The sequence below is a fragment of the Neoarius graeffei genome, chromosome 2, assembly GCF_027579695.1.
Source record: "Neoarius graeffei isolate fNeoGra1 chromosome 2, fNeoGra1.pri, whole genome shotgun sequence".
NCBI lineage: Eukaryota > Metazoa > Chordata > Actinopteri > Siluriformes > Ariidae > Neoarius > Neoarius graeffei.
The window spans coordinates 86,874,639-86,890,007 of record NC_083570.1 but is presented as its reverse complement, the minus strand read 5'-3'; the positions used below and the strand labels follow the sequence as shown (position 1 = coordinate 86,890,007).

At 42.1% G+C, this 15,369-nt stretch overlaps 1 protein-coding gene across 2 annotated transcripts; it reads right to left on the bottom strand.

Annotated features, from left to right (window-relative positions):
• Window positions 1-6,193: 6,193 nt before the first annotated feature.
• On the bottom strand, window positions 6,194-15,190 carry bbs12 (Bardet-Biedl syndrome 12). Of its 2 annotated transcripts, XM_060910237.1 has the most exons (3): window positions 14,140-14,243; window positions 11,651-11,698; window positions 6,194-8,711 (listed from the first exon to the last, which is right to left on the bottom strand). In XM_060910237.1, the coding sequence occupies exon 3, from the start codon at window positions 8,679-8,681 to the stop codon at window positions 6,696-6,698; it is 1,986 nt and encodes a 661-aa protein (XP_060766220.1). In that variant the 5' UTR covers window positions 8,682-8,711; window positions 11,651-11,698; window positions 14,140-14,243; the 3' UTR covers window positions 6,194-6,695. The 2 variants fall into 2 exon arrangements, with proteins under 2 accessions (XP_060766220.1, XP_060766210.1); XM_060910227.1 differs by lacking the exons at window positions 11,651-11,698; window positions 14,140-14,243 and adding an exon at window positions 15,081-15,190.
• Window positions 15,191-15,369: the final 179 nt, after the last annotated feature.

Sequence of the window (15,369 nt, the reverse complement as noted above, 5' to 3'; positions counted from 1 at the left end):
ACAACATTTCTCTTTCAAAACTACAGCAATTGGTCTCCTCAGTTCCCAAACATTTACAGGGTGTAAAAATAGAGGTGTTGCAACACAGTGGTAAACATGCCCCTGTCCCAACTTTTTTGAAACTTGTTGCTGACATCAAACTCAAAATGAGCATATATTTTAAAAAAACCAATAACATTTCTCAGTTTCAACATTTGATATGTTGTCTTTGTACTATCTTCAATGAAATATAGGGTTTCCAAGATTTGCAAATTGTCATATTGTTTTTTATTTACGTTTTACACAGTGTCCCAAATTTATGGAATTGGGGTTGTAGCTAACTGTGGTCACTTACATGAGGTCATTTGTGTTTTGACTGTAGGGTTTTAGTGTTCATTCTTTATACTACCAAATCCTGGTGATATCACTTCCTGCTAACATGAGATGCACGCTTGCTGCCATGGATAGTCAGTACACATCGTTAAGCTGTGATGTTTGGTGTTTGAGAGATTGTGGTCACTCTTTTCTACAGGTAAGAATATTTTCTGCTTTAATTTATTTCTGCTTCTTCTTTTATAGGGTATTATTGGAAGTTAACCAGTTTGAAGGTGAAGTTTTCAGTGGTTTATCGAAATCCATAACAGTTGTAAGTTGAGTACTTCGTGCCTCACTTACACTGCTGCAATACTTAATGTAGGCAGTTATTCAGGGAAAGAAAGTGATAGTTCCTCATCTTAACATTTAAGAGAAAGTTGTAGTTTCTCGAGTTGAGATGGACCAGTATCTACCTTGTGGACATTGAGGTGCTAGCCAGCCGTTTCTACTGGTCAGAAGCTGCTTGTCGTTAGAACAAGCATGCATACAAAGGGATGGAGAACCATACGATAGCAAATTCTACTTATTTGCTCAGTGACGTTCATGGTTTTACCTGAATTACTTGCTTTATAGTGACAGTTCACCATGGAAGAAAGTGGTAGTGACTCACCTCCACCTCTGTCTTGGTGAGCTGAGATAAAAGATATGGTTGTTTCATTTAAAGAGGAAATCACAAAACACATAGAAGACCAATTTGTACAAGATGATGAATCGGAAGGTGAAGATAAGAACTCTTCTGATATTGATTGAAGTTCAAAAGGCTCGCCTACAGTGGGTACAAGTATTACCAACTATTTAATGGGTGATGCATCTAAGTCAAATTTTGACGATATTGTACAATAATTCTCAACAATGGATAAGACAGGTTCTTTTGTTGACAAAAAAATTGAATGCAACGTTCCTGGAAAACTTACTGATGTACTCAGGTGTTCTTGGAGACCAGATACACAGAAACAGTATGATGTTCACATCAAAAGACGATGTGCATTTTTTATACAGCAAAAAGTTGAGTCACTGCACCCGAATATCAATACCATGTTAATATTTCTTCACAGCCTTCATATACAACATCTGTCTTACTCCACACTCAATACAGCATGCTCAGCTCAGCAGTATCAAATTATTTGCTAGAATTTGAATTTCCTGGTTCTCACTACACTGTCGCTACTTATCCTTTAATAGTGTGATACCTCAAGGATGTGTTCAGTCGCTCCAAGCCCGCTCCTCTATATCAAGAAACTTTGGATGTCACTTCTGTCCAAGAGTACATAGAAATATTATATCCTCTTGATAAATTGTCACTAAAAGAACTAACATTGAAATTAGTTATGTTGCTAGCACTGACATCAGGACAAAGATGTCAGACCTTATCGTTCCTTGATATTAATGCTGTGAAGGCAACTACGGATTGTTCTATCATGTTAAACAAACCCATAGATCATGTTAAACAAAATATCTCATCTCATCTCATTATCTCTAGCCGCTTTATCCTTCTACAGGGTCGCAGGCAAGCTGGAGCCTATCCCAGCTGACTACGGGCGAAAGGCGGGGTACACCCTGGACAAGTCGCCAGGTCATCACAGGGCTGACACATAGACACAGACAACCATTCACACTCACATTCACACCTACGGTCAATTTAGAGTCACCAGTTAACCTAACCTGCATGTCTTTGGACTGTGGGGGAAACCGGAGCACCCGGAGGAAACCCACGCGGACACGGGGAGAACATGCAAACTCCGCACAGAAAGGCCCTCGCCGGCCACGGGGCTCGAACCCAGGACCTTCTTGCTGTGAGGCAACAGTGCTAACCACTACACCACCGTGCCGCCCCTGTTAAACAAAATAGACCTGAAAAAATTCTATCATCATTCTTTGTGAGGAAGTACCATAAACAACCACTTTGTGTTTACACTAAACTACTATCTTGAGAGAACAAAACCTCTTCATTGATCTTGTCCATACGGGTCTACTCTTATCCTATGTCAACCCATATCGACCTATTGCTCCAAGAACTACTGGATGATGGATTAAAACCATTCTGCAAGCAAGTGGTGTGGATTTGACAAAGTTCAAAGCTCACAGTACCAGATCTGCAGCTGTTACAAAAGCCAGTCAGAGGACTCCCACTGATGAAATATTGAAGCACATAGGATGGTCTTGGGATTCGACTTTTCAGACACTATAACAAACCTGTGCTTACTGAGAATATCTTCACTGCAGCTTTATTACAGGGAGTGGATCTGGTTGAATGATATTGTTACAGTGGTGCTTGAAAGTTTGTGAACCCTTTAGAATTTTCTATATTTCTGCATAAATATGACCTAAAACATCATCAGATTTTCACACATCCTAAAAGTAGATAAAGAGAACCCAGTTAAACAAATGAGACAAATATATTATACTTGGTCATTTATTTATTGAGGAAAATTATCCAATATTACATATCTGTGAGTGGCAAAAGTATGTGAACCTTTGCTTTCAGTATCTGGTGTGATCCCCTTGTTCAGCAATAATTGCAACTAAACGTTTCCGGTAACTGTTGATCAGTCCTGCACACCGGCTTGGAGGAATTTTAGCCCATTCCTCCATACAGAACAGCTTCAACTCTGGGATGTTGGTGGGTTTCCTCACATGAACTGCTCGCTTCAGGTCCTTCCACAACATTTCGATTGGATTAAGGTCAGGACTTTGACTTGGGCATTCCAAAACATTAACTTTATTCTTCTTTAACCATCCTTTGGTAGAACGACTTGTGTGCTTAGGGTCGTTGTCTTGCTGCATGACCCACCTTCTCCTGAGATTCAGTTCATGGACAGATGTCCTGACATTTTCCTTTAGAATTTGCTGGTATAATTCAGGATTCATTGTTCCATCAATGATGGCAAGCCGTCCTGACCCAGATGCAGCAAAACAGGCCCAAACCATGATACTACCAACACCATGTTTCACAGATGGGATAAGGTTTTTATGCTGGAATGCAGTGTTTTCCTTTCTCCAAACATAATGCCTCTCATTGAAACCAAAAAGTTCTATTTTGGTCTCATCCGTCCACAAAACATTTTTCCAATAGCCTTCTGGCTTGTCCACGTGATCTTTAGCAAACTGCAGATGAACAGCAGTGTTCTTTTTGGAGAGCAGTGGATGGTGGACTCATGAACATTAACGTTAGCCAATGTGAGAGAGGCCTTCAGTTGCTTAGAAGTTACCCTGGGGTCTTTTGTGACTTTGCCGACTATTACACGCCTTGCTCTTGGAGTGATCTTTGTTGGTCGACCACTCCTGGGGAGGGTAACAATGGTCTTGAATTTCCTCCATTTGTACACAATCTGTCTGACTGTGGATTGGTGGAGTCCAAACTCTTTAGAGATGGTTTTGTAACCTTTTCCAGCCTGATGAGCATCAACAACGCTTTTTCTGAGGTCCTCAGAAATCTCCTTTGTTCGTGCCATGATCCACTTCCACAAACATGTGTTGTGAAGATCAGACTTTGATAGATCCCTGTTCTTTAAATAAAACAGGGTTCCCACTCACACCTGATTGTCATCCCATTGATTTAAAACACCTGACTCTAATTTCACCTTCAAATGAACTGCTAATCCTAGAGGTTCACATACTTTTGCCACTCACAAATATGTAATATTGGATCATTTTCCTCAATAAATAAATGACCAAGTATAATATTTTTGTCTCGTTTGTTTAAGTGGGCTGTCTTTATCTACTTTTAGGACTTGTGTGAAAATCTGATGATGTTTTAGGTCATATTTATGCAGAAATATAGAAAATTCTAAAAGTTTCACAAACTTTCAAGCACCGCTGTATGTTACAATTTTTTTTTTTCTTGTTGAATGATATTGTTGTGTCTACGGTTATTGCTGTAAAATCCAGATCCCTATGCTTGTGGTGATTTTATACCCTTATTGTAATCACATACGTGTAACCATGCACACATGCCTTGATGTCATCATATAAACCATAATTTGGTTTATGATGATTGTATTTTGATTCATATGTAACCACACACACCTTGATGTCATCATATAAGCAGTAATGTGGTTTATAATGATTATATATTAATTCAAAGCCAAGTATGTTGATTTTCAGTAAAGAGTAAATGAAGTTCATTCGATTAAAAGTAATAATAAATTGATTTACGAATTATCATAATTACAGTAAAATACAATAAAAACATTGAGATTGTTTATACTGAAGATTGTTTTCTGCTAAATCACAGGCCTGTTCAAAAAGTGCATTATTCTAACCCCAGCACCTGCAGTGTTATCATATGTTGTAATAAGTTAGCCAAGACCATGTTGAATCAAGAAATTGTTAATTCTGGAGTGTTTTGCATGTCAATATAATACATTTATCAAGTTATTCTGAATTGGCTATTGTTACAAAACAAGCTCTACAGTTGCAATGTGCATCTTTTTTTTTTAACCCTGTGGTGTGGTAGACTGGCCAAGGCCATGAGTGTTGTGCTCGTTTGCACCTGTAGCTTGTATGAATCTTTAACCTGATTTGACTCGTCATTTTGAATCATGTATTGTACGCTCTGAATGCTGTTGTTCACGATGTATCACTTCTTTGCTGATATGTTTTGATTCTTCCTGAATTGACCATTCATACTGGAAAATTTGGCTTGGTTGATACAAAATATGAAAAGCATGAAATGTACTGCTCAATAGAAAATAGTGAAGTGATATGTTAACCAATGAGATTATTTGTATACACTGTGTTTTTTTGAAGTTGTATAAAATGAGAACTTTGTGATTTTGAGTCGGTTCACTCTACAGACCAAACTCGGCTTTTATTAATTGATTTAATAAAAGTCTAAACTTTTCTGCAACGTCTTTGACTTTGAATCATTTTTGCTTGGGAGAGTTTAAGTTTTGAGAGTTTCCATGACACGCTCCGCTACTACTGGTCACCTGGCCCTGCCTCCTCTCTGCTCCTGCCCAGCCCACTCAAGACTACTGTCTGTCCTGGCTCCCCATTGGTGGAATGACCTTCCCATTGGGGTCAGAACTGCTGACTCCCTGACCACCTTCAAGCGCAGACTGAAGACTCACCTTTTCAGGCTGTACCTCTCCCCTACTTCCCTACCCACTGTGTAATTGCATTTTGGTCTAGACCAACCCAGGCTGTGTACAGTCTAGCCTGGGGTTAGCCATTTGAGTTCTCCATTTAGTTGTACTTTGTATGGTTGGTTTGTTTCCTTGGCTGTTTGCTGAGTGTTGGTACTTCAACAGAATATTACACTAAATGTTATTCTGTCACTTATTCAGTTGACATAGAACTTTCTTGTCTAGAAGTTCAGCACTTTTTGTACCTGACTTTTGCACTCGCTGTACGTCGCCCTAGATAAGAGTGTCTGCTAAATGCCATGTAATATAATGTAAAATCTCATGTTAGCAGGAATTGACATCACCAGGATTTGGTAGAATTAAAAAATTAAACGAGCCTGACCTGCAAGGTGAAGTTTGATTGTGATTCTACCAAGTCCTCGGTGACCCACTGAGGGTTAACATGCCCTCCTTTGTAATTATATCTCCTCCCTATTCCCATTTTTTTTTCTTGTTCTTTATAATCATGTCCACAACCTTTAAAAGTCTGACTGTCCATGGCATCAAGTGTGCATCTCATGTTAACCCTCAGTGCGTTACCCAGGACTTGGTAGAAACACAATCAAACTTCACCTTACAGGTAAGCCTTGTTTAATTAAAAAAAAAAATTATTTGGCTAGTGCCATCATGTCACAATCTGTGACATTTTAGTTCAAGTTGGAATTAATGGATAGCTTTTCCATGCTGTAACCAAGTACTTATAGACATCATGATACAAGAAGGAAACTTTATTTAGAGTTCTCTGTGAAGGAAAATAAGAAAAAAAGTCTAAAAACAAAGAGATTGTGACATCCATAGCAGTGCCATGCAGGTATTGTACATTGTCAATAGGCTGCACATCTGGACAAACATCATAAAACCAGACAGTTGTCAGTTTTTGGCCCGGCTTTGTGCCCCATGTCCAAGCAGAACAAAACACAAACACTCCCATGTTAAGAACTGTAGGGTACACAGGGCCAAAATCTGTGCTTGACTTGTTCAACAAGCCTGATGGAACACTGAGGTACATTGACCTTGAAACAGAACGTGAAACACCAAAAGAGATGGCCATGAACTGAAATGCAATGGATGAGTGAAGTGGGCAGTCTGAAATGAAAAGCCACTGGTGGCATCTGTACCTGACAAAATTGCTGAGGTTATTAAAGCAGTGCAAGCTGTACCTGATCTTAACCGAAGAAATGACAATAACTTTTTTTTTCTGGAGACCTTAATAAATTAAAGAATTACAAAATCTCTGTATTGTCCTTCTTGGTTATTTATTCCTGTGACAATTTCAGTGTCTGTCTGAAGAATCAAAAACACCAGATCCAGAGCTCTCCTCCAAACCTCACACTTCACCGTCATATTATCATACACTCCTGTTTTTACTCTTTCTCTCTCCAGAATCTCCTCCTCACTTTCTCCCCATTTCTGCATTACTTCTGAGTCACTCTCCATTTTCAGAAGAGTTTCTGGCATCTCATTATTCCAAGGCACTCTGTTGTCCCACTGTTTTATATGCTGAGCTATACACGTCCATGCCTGTGTTTTGGACTTGACATGGCCAGTGTTGACCATCAGTGTGGACACATAATCCATCCAGCCTTCTGCCATCAGCCGCAGAATTACCTGCTCATATGTCGCTGCTGCTTTGATTACATTAAGCTCGTCTCCTCTCTCCTCTGGTTGGGATACATTCCTGTAATTTTGGAGTCGATGGATACAAATCAGTTCTACAGTTCCGGCTCCAGGCAGCAGTTTTCTGTCTTTAAGTGCATGGTGCACACGATAAGCACAGCTCCAAAACTGATCCTCCATGCTCTGGAGCTTAGCATGAACGGAGCTTGTGAGGAGCGCCGTGACCAGAGTCGTGCCATCAGTATCAACACTGACCACAGTCCATTCTGTCCCATTAGTGCGATACTGTCTTAATGTGTTCACACAGACTCCGGATCCAATGCATCGCTCGCTGAGCTGTGTGATGTACGAGACTGGAAGAGCACCAGTAGCCGTAGCAAAATCATTCAAAATGGACACTCGTACATGCTCAAGAATGAGGATGTGGTGATGGAGGCAGTGATCTTTCAGCTGCTCAGTGACACCTCCACTCACAAGAACAATGTCTACCTTCAGGTTTAGAAGTATTCTTAGTGTCTCGTTCATCCATTCCTCCTCCTGGGTGATTCCTGTTAAATCAGAGCAATCACTCACGTACGTGACATTTCTAGGCCTATTGAAACCAACATGACGGTGTTTCTCACTCAGGTCACCATGAACCAGGCTGATTTTTAATGTCCGTTCTTCTAAGTGCTTGACTAGCAATGCTTGTTCTGCAGACAACAACATGACGTACCCATGGAGTACACTCGAGTGCTCCTCAGATAATCCTGGCAACAGGCATGTAACCAGTTTATCAACATCTAGTACTTTGTGGTACTGATTTTCACGGCTGTATCTACACTGAATCCTACTAGCTTCAATCACTAAGCTCATGGTCATCTCACATCCGTGACAGACGGCTTCAGCCAAGCGAGCGATGTCAAACCTTGCATGTGCCCTCCCATCCTCTCTGATATAGTTCGAATTGAAGTGCCTGCTGTGCTTGAGTTTTAAATTGTGCCTTAAAGGACATTGGTCTTTGCGCAAACAAAGTGTAGGGACACTATTTATAGCTTTAGCACTGCCTTGAGCTAATCCCCTCACTCCTATACTCAGATCCCAAAGTAAGCCATCCTCAGTATTGATACAATCTACACCACTCTGTGATTTCCCCTTCACTCGCTGTTTCTGTAAATCAGTCCTACAAACAACTGATTCCACATTCACAGCACTCAGCTTACAGGCCTCTAGACACACTTCCAATCCCTTTGACATGCCGGCCACTATGTGCCGAATGGACATGCCTTGGTGAAGACATTCCAGTGCCACTCTGCTCCAGACGCCAGCCAGGAAAAGCAGTGAGGCTGTGCCTGAACGCAGTGTCCCCCAATGAGCACGAGTGGTCTCACGCAGTAGCTGAGCCACAGAGCCACTGAGCTCCAGCTGCTCCAGCAGACGATAACAGGAGCAGACCAACACCGCCTCACCACTTGCCTCATCTTGGATCATTTTGTAGCATTTATCGGGGCCCAAAAATGTATGGGTTGCAGCTGTCATGGCCTCCAGTTGCTGGAGCCCAATATGGCGGCCCTGGTTTATCGCTGCACTTCCCAGCAGTGACATCAGTGGAGTGGAGAGATGCAACTCTACTATCTGTAATAACACCAGAGAGGAAGGAGATTGAGGATTATAATGATGAATCTGCTTAAATTGGTCATAGAAGATCAAATACAAATATTCCAGCGATTTGACTATTAATCAAATATGCCATGCACTGAGTGTCTCTGGTTGAAATTATGGATTCTGAAAATAGTACTATCCCAGTCACCGAAGAGAATCCATAATTACTGGTGCCTCTCAGTGCATGGATTTATATCCCTCATCAAAAATTCCAAACTAAAAGTGTTAACTTTTAACTTTTGTCTATGAGATTGAATCTAGGCATAAACTCACTGGAGGCAGCCATGTTTGTTATTTACGTCGGAGCAACCTTTGACCTGCGCATGTGCAATGTACTATGCTATCACTTTTTCATCTCATCTCATTATCTGTAGCCGCTTTATCCTGTTCTACAGGGTTGCAGGCAAGCTGGAGCCTATCCCAGCTGACTACGGGCGAAAGGCGGGGTACACCCTGGACAAGTCGCCAGGTCATCACAGGGCTGACACACAGACACAGACAACCATTGCTATCACTTTTTCAAAATATTTATTTATTTGATTTTATTTTTTACCATGCTATCGCCTGCCTCGCTAGGCATGATCATGATACATAGATCTACACACACAGATATGTTCACAGAGCCACAGCTGTGACTCGACTCAGTTACCAAACCATTATGTTTGGTTGAAAAAGAGACCAAGCAGTACATAAAAACCATTACTGACTCACAAAATCAGAAAGCTGTTGAAACTATTGATTTGTGTGGTTATTTTAATGTGTTCAGTTGAAAATCCCCCTAGGTGAAATGTTAATGATTTTGTTTTGATTGTATTATTGACTTCTACTTTTGTTTGTCTTTACTGAGCAAAACTGGAGTCAGCCATATAGCTTGAAATTATGCCATCAGTTCATGGTATATCCAGGATATACCATGACTGACTCACTCACAACATATCCATTTTTTTTTTTTATGTCAAGAGATACATTGCTTAATCAGTGGTGGAACTGTTTTATGTCACGTGAGCCATCCTTGCACAGGAATTTTTGATGAGGGATATAATTAATAATAATATCCCATTAGGTGATGACATAAGGGCAGCACAGTGGTGTAGTGGTTAGCACTGTTGCTTCACAGCAAGAAGGTGCTGGTTTCCAGCCCAGCGGCCAACGGCGGCCTTTCTGTGTGGAGTTTGCATGTTCTCCCCATGTCCACGTGGGTTTCCTCCGGGTGCTCCGGTTTCCCCCACAGTCCAAAGACATGCAGGTTAGGTTAACTGGTGGCTCTAAATTGACCGTAGGTGTGAATGTGAATTGTTGTTTGTCTCTATGTAACAGCCCTGCGATGATCTAGAAACTTGTCCAGGGTGTACCCCGCCTCTCGCCCATAGTCGGCTGGGATAGGCTCCAGCTTGCCTGTGACCCTGTAGAACAGGATAAGTGGCTACAGATAATGGATGGATGGATATAATTAATAATAATATCCCATTAGGTGATGACAGATGGGCGGCACAGTGGTGTAGTGGTTAGCACTGTTGCCTCACAACAAGAAGGTTCTGGTTTTGAGCCCTGTGGCCGGCGAGGGCCTTTCGGTACGGAGTTTGCATGTTCTCCCCGTGTCTGCGTGGGTTTCCTCCGGGTGCTCTGGTTTCCCCCACAGTCCAAAGACATGCAGGTTAGGCTAATTGGTGACTCCAAATTGACTGTAGGTGTGAATGTGAATGGTTGTTTGTGTCTATGTGTCAGCCCTGTGATGACCTGGAAGTTTGTCCAGGGTGTACCCCACCTCTTGCCCATAGTCAGCTGGGATAGGCTCCAGCTTGCCCGCGACCCTGCACAGGATAAGCGTTTACGGATGATGGATGGATGAGCGACGACAGACTGCTGAGTTTAAGGGGTGTGTCTGTGCATTTATTTTCTTTACAGCATTGTGTTTCAGGACATAAAATTTGTTTTAATCATATTTTCAGATCATTGTTGAAGAAACATTATGACAACATTATAACTGAATGGTACAGATCCCATATTAAAGTGCATATCACAGGTAAATTCAGGAGCAAGATCAATGTAATTCTCCTATTTTATAGTAAACTTTGGTCAAATATCTGTCACATTTTGCATTTTGTGCAATTTTTTTTACCTTGCGCAATACCAGAAAAATTCAGTTGAAATCAAGCTATTTGAGGCTAATTGGTCCACCTCTGAAAAAACTTGCCATTTGGATTTCCCGGGAAACATTGATTTTCGTGACATCACGTGCGGGACTCCTCCTTCTGAATCCTACATCAGCGCTGGTTTGTTTATGAGAAAACGACCTGGTGGTTTTCTGCAAATTTCTTCAACGTTATCATGTAATTATTAAAATGGTTAACAGATGTATCGTAGGAGGGTGTAGCAACACCAATCTTGATGGGATTAGTACTCATCATTTTTCAAAAGACCAGACAATGAGAGAGAAATGGGAGCGCTTCGTGCGAGGCACCTGGAAAAATTGGCTACATGCTACAGACTACAGTATTATTTGCGGTGCTCACTTCACAAGGCCCGACGACTTTGAGAACTATTTGCAGTAGGAAATGGGCTTTGCGAGGCAACTTGATCTGAAAAAAGATGCAGTTCCATCTGTCAGAATGCCCAAAGCAACACCGTCTCCATTTGTGTCAGCGTCACCAAAGGAGCCAGCCGTGTTCGTCTCCCCTGACAGACGGCAAAGTGCAGCATCCACTGAGGCCCTTGAAGCCGAAGACCAAGCAGAGCCGAGAAAAAGACCAAGAAAATCGGCAATTCACAAGTCGACTGTTGCCAGGGTAAGAAATTAGAGAGACTATACTCTAAATTAGGTGTTCCTGTGTTTGTGTGGTACACGGATAATGTTATTTATTGACACACACAAAAGTAAACAACATGAAAGCGCTGGGCGATAATACACTTACATCACATGTATCAAGGGATATGCGTGTCAGGGCTTGAGATCTTGGGACCTGTCAAACACATTAAATGTACATACAACCCTGCTTAGCCGATTCCATGTGTGTAGCTTATGAAATCTTTCTCCTATAGTAGCCAGTACTCTTCTAAATGAAGAAATATATAAATACATACATGTTACTTACCAGCTGGGAGGTCCGTATGGTGAAATACCGTGACTGAGGTTTTGAAAGTACTGAGCGAGGCCCTCTGGGCTGAGGTCAGTATTCAAGGCCGAGGTCACGGTATTTCACCATACGGACCGACCTTAAGCTGGTAAATAATATATTTATTTTTTTCTTTACCAAATTCTAACAGAAAATGAGGGAGCCCGAAAGGGAAAACCGAGCTGAGGCGAGCCGCCATTTTGAATCCTCATTCACAGCTGTAATGCAAATGGCTTCCTCCTCGGTATACAAGTGCACTTCCATGGCAGGAAAAAAACTACATTTTGCCGCCTATGTAGTCCCCTATTTATACAAATAGGAGTCATTCAGGATTCAGCCATGTTTTTGCTCAGTGTTAGCAAATTACTAGCCTGGCTAACGCGACTTCAAAGCTCTCCGAGCTATTGGTCTGGCCAAGATATTAAGCCCAACCGTTTCCCAGAGCCCGTGGTTGACCCGCCTCCCTGAAATGCCTCAGTTTGCTACTGATCGAAGCCAGAAAAGGCTGTGACGAAGCTTAAACCAATCACATCACTCTTTCCTCTGACATATGCGACGCGACGGGGCTAACTGGTAGATTAAACTCTTACCGAAGCCGGTCGGGAGCAAGGCGAAAACGTCCTTCCTTTCAATAAATACCTCCAGGGCTGCTCTTTGCTCCGTTTTCAATGAGAACTTCCCGTTGAATGCTTTCAATACAGCATCTATGCGTAATAGATGCGGAAGCGTGAATGAAGCGCTTCCGGCATAGATTCTGTAAACAATCTATGGCTTCCGGTCACAGTTCTACTACGTCAGTGCCTTGAACACGCCTCTACCCAGGGCCATTGGAGATGCTCAAAGTTGATTGGCTCCCGATTTTTCCGGAGCTTGGAAGAGCTGTAGATAGCTTGCCTGGCCAGACTAAGCTCGCAACAGGCCCTCGCGTTGCGTCACGCTTAGGATGGGCGGGCCCAGGCTAGCAAATTACAGGTTTTTAGCTTTCTCCTGAAATGTTTTATTTTATTTCTTCGTCCTCAGGGTAGTAAAACTCGCTTTCGCTGTGAACACTGTCATTATCACTATCCATGCTGTAAAATTAATGCTATTCTCCTGAGAAATGCTGGCAAAAATGTATAAGATTTTTGATAATCTTATAAATAAATCTTATAAAAAAAGATAAATGTTGACAAAAAAATGCTACTATGTTTGTTGTTGTTGTGAACGAGCGAGTCGCCAGAGGTCCATAACTGGGGTCCGTACTGTAGGATACGGACCCGCTCGCCAGCCAATCAGAGCGCAGGATTTGATGAAAACCGCACTGCGAAAAAAATAAATAGTAATTAGAAAAAATATGATTTATATAACAATAGATGGGGCGGCACGGTGGTGTAGTGGTTAGCGCTGTCGCCTCACAGCAAGAAGGTCCTGGGTTCGAGCCCCGGGGCCGGCGAGGGCCTTTCTGTGCGGAGTTTGCATGTTCTCCCCGTGTCCGCGTGGGTTTCCTCCGGGTGCTCCGGTTTCCCCCACAGTCCAAAGACATGCAGGTTAGGTTAACTGGTGACTCTAAATTGACCGTAGGTGTGAATGTGAGTGTGAATGGTTGTCTATGTGTCAGCCCTGTGATGACCTGGTGACTTGTCCAGGGTGTACCCCGCCTTTCGCCCGTAGTCAGCTGGGATAGGCTCCAGCTTGCCTGCGACCCTGTAGAAGGATAAAGCGGCTAGAGATAATGTGATGTGATAACAATAGATAGATGAGCATTGATACATGAATCCATGGGTTTAGAAGCTCAGGCAACAATTCCATATTTCGACGCAAAATCGCTCGCTGCTAAACTTGGTCTACACAGGCTGTGCACTGAAACCGTGCAAGCTCGCGCAGCCTGCTGGCGCTTCCGCAGGTGACGTCACGAATCTGGCTCCAGACTCCCTTGGGATTTTTCCAGACGCGTTTTGTTATTTAATTTTTTTCTGCTGTAGACAGATGGCCTTGTGCAAAATTACCCTTCTGGATAAGTGTGTAAAGAGACATACTTTCATATAAAAAAAAACCTAAATTGGCCCAGGATATGCCCTTTAAAGCTCTTCCCCATCTAAACTCCAGTTTAACCCCTGATTACAGCTCAAGACCATTTGAGAACATAATCAGATTTAAGATTCAGAACAATAAGCGCATACATGTCAACCTATACGGATTGTCCGGAAATTATACGGATTTTAGCTCATTTCAAGGGCGTACGGGCGTATAAACAAAGTCTTATGGGAATTTCAGTATTTTCTGACCTAAATGTATTTTGTGTATCTTACTTGAACATCGTCGCAAAAACATACAAACGCTCGATTTATAGACAAAGAACAGCGTGTACCCAGGGGCAGATAACCCAGACTATGTGAAACCGGATGTTTATTTCTCAAGCCTCGTGCAGTATCGCGACTGCGAGACTTCGCTCGTTCCGGTCATGCGCAGATGCGGACAGGAGAGATTACCAAACCTGAGAAAAACTATGGAGGCATTGCTGTGTCTACCTCGCAGCAATGCTAACTGTGAGAGGGTATTCTCACAGGTCAGGAAAATCCACACTGACTGCAGAAAAAACCTGGGCACAGACACCTTTACCGCACTACTGCAATGCAAACTGAACACAGACTCTGTTGTGACATCACCCCCACAGAAAGGCAGTTACAGCTGGCAAAGAAGGCTGCCAGTGATTATAATCAAGATCATAAACATGACTGACTGTGGACAAAAATGGTGAAGTTTGAGTGCTTTCTCTGGCTATATGAAAAGTTGACTGTGGACAAAAATGGTCTCTGTGAAAAGTATCCCATTGAAATGGGAGCAGCGTACACTTTGACTGACAGTGCACAGACAGTGGCGTTTGAGTGTTTTCCTTTGGAGTGGGAGCAGCCTACCCTATGAACAATAGGATAGCAGTAAATGTGTATTGTACAAATGTACATCAAAATAAAAGTTTGGTGCGATTCGAAGGCTATAAGGATTTTATGTTGATTTTATGGATTTCTTTCTCTGATACTACAGGTGGACGCCCAAAGGAGTTGACATGTATGATAAGCGTCAACTTGGGTTACAAACAGACACTATCTATAAATATAAGTCAGACTATAAACTGTCTACAACTGCTTGAAATAATTACCATATCAAAGCAAAATAATATTTCACCTCTTGTTTGTTTTAGCATTATATGTTTATTCTAACTGAATTCAATCAAGCTTGATTAATTAATTACCTCGTAATTATGGTGCAGATCTTTGTACTTTCTCTAAATAAGACTGCGCTGTTCAGTTTCGATCAAACTAAAAACACAGACCCATCTGAGTCTCCTTCTCGTCCAGATACTGTAGTTCCGTTCAGGGTTTACGCATGCGCATTGCCTCCACAGCGACAAATACCATGCCTGTTGCTAAGAAACGGAATCGAAACGAATGCTCAACTGCCAATCACGAGCTGCATGTCCCGCCCACATTCTTACAATTGGCCAGACGTATTTTCGGTAAAGCGAGGCTGAATTTCTATTC

What these genes read in the sequence shown, in the direction of transcription:
- bbs12 (XM_060910227.1), bottom strand. Translation starts at nt 8,681, where the DNA reads ATGTCACTGCTGGGAAGTGCAGCGATAAACCAGGGCCGCCATATTGGG.